The sequence below is a fragment of the Gadus morhua genome, chromosome 13 (genome assembly GCF_902167405.1).
Source record: "Gadus morhua chromosome 13, gadMor3.0, whole genome shotgun sequence".
Taxonomy (NCBI): Eukaryota; Metazoa; Chordata; class Actinopteri; order Gadiformes; family Gadidae; genus Gadus; species Gadus morhua.
Genome location: NC_044060.1, coordinates 24,804,793 through 24,812,227, shown reverse-complemented (window position 1 = coordinate 24,812,227; position 7,435 = coordinate 24,804,793). Strand labels below are relative to the sequence as shown.

Below are 7,435 nucleotides of genomic sequence, written 5' to 3'. Positions count from 1 at the left end.
GAGTGTGTTCAGTGACAGAGTGAGCAGGTGTTATTCTCTGAGGAAGCTGGTCATTACCATGTTGAGGCTCTGATAAATGTTACATTAGACAACGTGACACTTGAATCAGACAATAAGAAAGGACCCAATGAATAAAAGAAAAGTAATCAAAAGCAAACATACACATACATACACACACACACACACACACACACACACACCCAAACACAACCCTCAACACAGACAGGCTGATGATCTCCCCAGATGTACGGCAGGACGGAGGCTGTTTTGGGTTTCAGTGTCACATGGTCTAGGGCCTGCTGGGGGGCTGCCTGACAACACGTAGACCGCTGGGCTCAGTCTGGTCCTCTGAGGAGGTGCTACACCTTATTATTATGGGTTGGAGACCATGGAGACCAGTTTAGAAAAAAGCCATACCTCATATCCCATGGAGGGCAGAACAGTGTCCAGGTTAGGTAGGATGTTCTTCTAACCCGTTACATAAAGAAGTCAACACTAGTACTAACATGTTGTTCATTACACACCGTGCTGTTCCTATACAACACTAGTTCTATTTCATTGTCATTATAATTATTGTAATGATATCGACAACATTTAATTTGAACACCTTATAATTTACGAGCGAGCGCGGGTCACAGGTCCTGCAGTCCTACCTGTACTTCACGCAGATCAGAGAGCAGAAGGCATTCATCCTAGTGAGCCAGGAGAGGCAAAGAGAGAAGCTTCATGTCACCAGACTCACGCGCAGTCAGAGAGAAACCACCGCAAGGCCATGACGGGGAGGGAGGGCAGCTCAGACAGCATGGGGAGTTCCTTTCTCTCTCTCTCTCTTTCTCTCTCTCTCTAACTCCACCTCTTCAACTTCCCCGTTGTATATTTTTCCTGACACAAACACACGCTCACACACAAGAAGGGAATGACTCACAAGTCAGTTCCTTAGGGATCGCCAAGGTTCTGGGAGTGTTGTGTGTGTGTGTGTGTGAGTGTATGTGTGTGCGTGTACGTGTGCGTGTGCGTGTGTGTGTGTGTTGTGGAAGGAGGGGGGAGGGTTTGGGAGCAGAGGAGTGTGCATTGAATACTTTAAGCCAATCAACATGCGGTGGGGGAGGGACTAGTAAATCTGACCTGAGCTTTGCTCCTCAAGAGGATTAGATTACCCAACGCGCCAACACCACCTGCCGTCAGACCTCCTGGTGTGTATGGGCTTGTGCATGTGTGTGTGTGTGTGTGTGTGTATGTCTGGATCACACACACACACACCCAAACACTCACCTACCCACACACACACACACACACACACACACACACACACACACACACACACACACACACACACACACACACACACACACACACACACACACACACACACCACTCAGTCCAATGTGTGAGAAGCATAGTGTGACTCAAAGCACCTACCTAATGGGATCCTCCTCTAGTGTGTTATTCTTAGTGTGGATCGCTAGCACCACCCTCCAGCAGAAAGGTGGAGGTTCATAGAACCCCTCTCCAGCCGACAGGTGGAGGTTCATAGAACCACCCTCCAGCAGGCAGTTTAAAGATAATGTTTACTTCAATTAAGAAGAGCAATTAGGATTATGCAATGCAGATCGGGTTTCAATAATTAATATATCCCTCCCTACGTTCTAGACCCATTGTGAACACAAATAAATACCAAGGCTATTTTAATGTATACTGTGTGTGAGTGTGTGTTTGTGCGTGTGTGTGTGTGCATCTGTGTGTGCGTGTGTTTGTGTGTGTGTCTATGTATGTATGTATGTATGTGTGTGTGCGTGTCTGTGTGTGTGTGCTTGTCCGTGTATGTGTGTCTGTGTGTGTGTGCTGCAATGTGCGTGTGTGTCTCTGTGTGTGTGCGTCTGTGTGTGTGTGGTGTGTGTGTGTGTGTGTGTGTGTGTGTGTGTGTGTGTGTGTGTGTGTGTGTGTGTGTGTGTGTGTGTGTGCTGAACACCTATGTAGGATCACCACCATACAGATGAAGGCATCCCAAAGCCCCAGACACCAGGTTATTCTGTGTCTACTTCCATAGTGAAACGTTGAGAGCAGCACCTCACAGATGTCTTTTGTTGAGCTGTGGCTAAAGTAACAATTATTCCAAAACAAGGACTCTCTCTATTACACAGCCTCTCTCACCTGATGCTTTTTCTAAAACAAACCTTAAAATATAAAGCAAACCTTCTAGTCTGCTAGCCTGCTGACCTGCTAACCTGCTAACCCTCTAGCCTGCTAACCTGCTAGCCTGCCAGCCTGCTAACCTGCTAGCCTGCTAACCTGCTAGCCCGGCAGCTTACTAGCCTGCTAGCTTACTAGCTTGCCAGCCTACTAGCCTGCTAACCTGTTAGCCTGCTGACCTGCTAGCTTGTCAGCCTACTAGCCTGCTAACCTTCTAGCCTGCTAACCTGCTAGCCTGCTAACCTGATGCTTTTTCTAAAACAAACCTTCAAATATAAAGCAAACCTTCTAGTCTGCTAGCCTGCTGACCTGCTAACCTGCTAACCCTCTAGCCTGCTAACCTGCTAGCCTGCCAGCCTGCTAACCTGCTAGCCTGCTAACCTGCTAGCCCGGCAGCTTACTAGCCTGCTAGCTTACTAGCTTGCCAGCCTACTAGCCTGCTAACCTGTTAGCCTGCTGACCTGCTAGCTTGTCAGCCTAATAGCCTGCTAACCTTCTAGCCTGCTAACCTTCTCGCCTGCTAACCTGCTAGCCTGCTAACCTGCTAGCCTTCTAGCCTGCTAACCTGCTAGCCTGCTAGCCTACTAGCCTGCCAGCCTACTAGCCTGCTAACCTGCTAGCCTGCTCGCATGCTAACCTGCTAATCTGCTAAAACCTGCTAGCCTACTAGCCTGCTAACCCGCTAGCAGGGACCACAACGAGGTAAAGCAGCCCAATGGATTTCAACAGGGAGCGTATAGCTATTTTGTCAAATTAATTACCGAGATTCCCAAAGCAGCACGAGGAACATGAGAGCGGGAACTGAGTTGTTATGTATCAACTGAACTGGAAAATGAATTAGACTTGTTTAATCAAAAGTTAAAATGTGTAACCAGGGCGATGTTATCTTTCTGTTTAACCCACCAACCAGCACATCCCTTCTGACTGCCCACAGACTGCCAGTCTCCTCATCTCTCTCATCCACAACCTCTTCTAATCTCAGCACATTCGCTAATAGAAATAGATTAAAAAGTAAGGGTAAAACATTTCATAAGGCAGGATAAAAATAAATCAATTGATAGTGACGTAGCATTGGCATTCAATGGCAGGGTGTTCAGAGAGTACTGAATGTGGTTTTATGTAGAACGTCAGTGTACAGCCCACTGGAGTTTGTTGGTGGCCACAGGCAGCAGGTGATGAAGGGTAACATGGAGGACATCTTGAGCCGGCTAGTGTTATCATCACAATAACATTCAGGAAGTTGGCCCTGATAAGATACGGATGCTTCATTATTAACAAATACAACTTGTTTGCACTACCAATAATGCATTTTATTTTACTACCCTTGCCTTTCTGACATCTACAGCCAAAGACCAACACACATGGATGCTGCGTTGACCTTTGGGTCTTGGGTCAACATGGCCGCCATATCGGAGAGGCCAGAGCACTGTAAACAAATAGGCCTACTAGTCAACAGAGTCTATCCCGGAGTCAATTTTATCAAGGGTTTATGTAAATAAAAATAATTAACAAACATCATCTCATCTCATCTCATCTTCATCCGCTTATCCGGGGTCAGGTCACGGGGGGAGCAGCTCAAGCAGAATAACAATAACAAATATATTTTAAATAAAATATATATTATATGATATTATCTTTAAAGGTTTTATCCTTTTTATTGTAGAGTAAGAAAGACAGGAAGGTATGGGAGATAGAGGGGAGGACATGCAGCAAAGGGCTACGCGCAGGGATCGTACCCGGGTTGGTGCGGTCAGGACTGAGCCTTAATGGTACGCGCTCTACCCGGTGAAACACCGGGGCGCCGCTATATTATAGGATTTTATATGAAAAAAGTACAACTGAGAAATGTAAACGTTACATCGCTTTTTATCCAGAAAAGCTGCAGCTGGTTTACTTGTGTTTGATTAAAGAACAGGCTTTGTGTTTCCAGCCATCCTTTACTTTCTATGGTTAGTTCCCCTAAAGTTAGTCTGCCTGCTTTGCAGGTGATTTGGTTTAAAGGTCAACCGCAGTTGTAGGTTCTTTGGTTTAAAGAACCTACAACTCTTCTCCTAGCGGCTCCTCCTGACTGCATGCTTTGGTTCTCCATCTGTAAGTTCCTTTAGATTAAAGCATCTGCTGAACAGCCTTATGGTTTATTTCATTTCATTCACATTCATATTGTTTCCTCCGCTGTGGTTCGGAGAAGATAATAATAAGATGATAGTAGACGTCCCTGGGGCCCGAGGGCCCGCCGGGCACTGCAGAGGCGTCTTACCTCCAGTAGACCAGCACGGCAAGCATCAGGAAGAGGCAGAGCAGGGTCAGGGTGGAGACCAGCGCCAGGGGGGCCAGCCACTCCACACGGGCCAGCCCCCCACTGGGGCCCCCAGGCCGGGCCTGGTGGGTGGCCAGGCTGGGTCGGTCTGCAGGACCAGCAACACAGGAGAGAGGGGTTAGGAGGACGGTCAGAGTTTGCTCATTTCAACGTCACGAAGCATGCCGAGGCTGAGGTTGAACCAAAGACGGAGAGGTCCAGGGGCTTTCTGCTCAGCCTGAACCTGCACACCTGTCCTACTGAAGAGTTACAACAACAAGCTGCACTATATTGAACAATTTCTACTGCTGCATCTCCCTTTATAACCTTCATATAGTCCTTTCTCTTATTCCTCGGCTGACATTGCACTTTCCCTTTGTTTGATGTGAAGGCTGCTTTGACAATGTAAATGTTTATTTTCCATTCAAATAAAGTTCTCTTGAGAGGTGCGGTAGGAATAGTATTCAATCCACGTTTAGTTTAAATGTTACAATTATCAAATTATAAACTGCACACATACTGTACATTTCAGTTTTTACTAGTGTTGACACAGCAGATACAACAAAAGGTTAAATAGGAATAATCCCTAAACATCACCGTGATAGAATAATCACACCACCACTCGTACACTTTCAAGGATGTCTGTTAGCACCTAGCGTAACCAAGGCCAACACAGCCTCCCCATGCACCTCTATGCCCCTGTCAGGAGCTAGCTCCTTCTAAACCCTGAGCACCAGTAAACCACAAGCACCACCACCATGACCCTCACAACAATGTTTCAAAGCAGGCTATGCGTGATCATGTGTCCATGTGCTTCCTTGCAGCACAGGCAAATGTAAACCAACACACAGAAACACGCAGCCACTCAGGCAATGTGCAGCAGCAGCAGTGAAACCCACATTAGCCTCGCGCTCCACACAAACACTTGAGCGGGCGAGCCACGCCCACTGACAGAGACAAACACAAGGTTTCCTCATTATAAAGGAGCAACAATTTGCTCCCTTGCAGCCGCGTCTGGCATGAGAGCCACGGCCCTCTCACACGGTGGGAGAGGAAACAATAAGAGACACTGGAGGGAGAGAGGCATCGGAAAATAGGTAGAGCACGCATGAAGAGATAGGAGGAGAAAGAGAGAGGGCATGGGAGAGAGAGAGAGAGAGAGAGAGAGAGAGAGAGAGAGAGAGAGAGAGAGAGAGAGAGAGAGAGAGAGAGAGAGAGAGAGTGAGAGAAAGAGAGAGAGAGAGGGAGAGAGAGAGATAGAGAGAGAGAGAGAGAGAGAGAGAGAGAGAGAGAGAGAGAGAGAGATTGAGAGGGACTAAGAGGGTGGTGGATTACGAAGAAGAAGAGATAAAGAAGAGGATTGATGATGAAGATGAATATGATGATGATGGTGATGACGATTATGGTGATGATGTTGATATTTATGATGTTGGTGATGATGATGATGATGATGATGATGATGATGATGATGATTATGGTGTGGTAATGAGGATTATGGTGTGGTAATGAGGATTATGGTGATGGTGATGATAAAGAGAGCAATTTGTGGCGAACATGGGAAAAAGATAGTCTTAAGAGCTCATTCGTAATAAACACGATGTGCTAGTTCAGCATGCTAACGATGTCAAACACAGGGCAGCCCCCCTTCTGGTCACCGAGGGGCCTCACAGAGCAGTAGATAAGCAGTAGGTAAGCAGGAGCTTCGTTCACCTGCAGGCACAGAGCCTTGGAGGACCTCGGGAGACGCTGGAGAACCTTGAAGAAGACAGACTTCTAAATAGTCAGGGATGGTACCTTCTAACGTGTGTGTGTGCGGGTGTGTGTCAGTGTGTGTGTGTGTGTATATGCGTGTATGTGTGGGTGACAGTCTATGTGTGTCTGGATGCGTGTCAGTGTGTGTCTGTATATGCATTTATGTGTGGGTGCGAGTGTATGTGTATCTGCGCGTGTGTGTGTGTGTGTGTATGTGTGTATGTCTGTGTGTATGTGTGTGTGTGCGCAAGCGTGCGTGCATGCGTGTGTGTGTATATGTGTGTGTGTTTGTTCACCAAACACCGGGGAACTCACAGGGTGGTCCTATTTGTTAGATTATGGAGCCGTATCGTCAATGGCAACCCTTGTTGTGAGCTCTGGAGGTAACTCAAGGCCGGGCCGCAGTATTTCTTCATCCATTCTACATCAGGGGCTTAAAGCCGAACTCACCATGAGGCTAATGACTCGTATCATGAGGACAGAGGAGCGTTCTGCTCTGGGTGAACATGCTCTCTACTACTACTTGGATTGCTTTCAGAGTGGTTCCCTGCAGAGCCAGTGCTCCCTTCCTGAGCGTCTGGGCCACAGCGCTGGGGGAGTGGTTAAGAACCAGTGAGCAGGAGGAGGACGGAGAAGCACAGCCATGTGACAGTAGGTCTGGAGAAACAGGTCGTCGGTCAAAAAACTGCCTTTCAAATAGGATTGCTATTCAGTTGACCAAATAAATATCAGATATAGTAGCGGACTGAATGAACCCATTAGTATGACTGATCCATCCCTGTCAGAGCTACGTCTACATTTATGTGAGTAACAACACTGACCAATGACCAATGAGAATAGGGCCAAATCATTCTACATTTAGAAAGCATCCAACCAAAGTATCCCGGACCTAGTTAAAGTCCATCTCCAAAGCCACGCCCCTAAAACTCGCGACTAGCTCGCTAGCTTTAGCAACAGCTCATCAGCCTTTAGGAAGACTCCGGTGCTGACCAAATTAGTCCACGGGGGGAGTGGACGCAGGAAGACAGGGAGGTAGGTAGACAGACAGATAGGTTGACAGACAGGTAGACAGACGGGTAGGTAGACAGACAGGTAGGTAAGTAGACAGACAGGTAGGTAGATGGTCAGGTAGGGGGACAGACAGGTAGACAGACAGACAGACAGACAGGTAGGTAGGTAGACAGGTGGGTAGACAGA

The 7,435-nt window shown here is 47.3% G+C and overlaps 1 protein-coding gene across 5 annotated transcripts in view; it reads right to left on the bottom strand.

The window, feature by feature from the left end:
• Positions 1-7,435, bottom strand: part of ptprga (protein tyrosine phosphatase receptor type Ga) — a 302,814-nt gene that overhangs the window by 34,945 nt on the left and 260,434 nt on the right. For all 5 annotated transcript variants that reach the window (XM_030374883.1, XM_030374886.1, XM_030374885.1 and 2 more), the window contains exon 13: positions 4,448-4,595. In XM_030374883.1, coding sequence (XP_030230743.1) covers positions 4,448-4,595 — 148 coding nt within the window. The remainder of the gene's footprint in view (positions 1-4,447; positions 4,596-7,435) is intronic.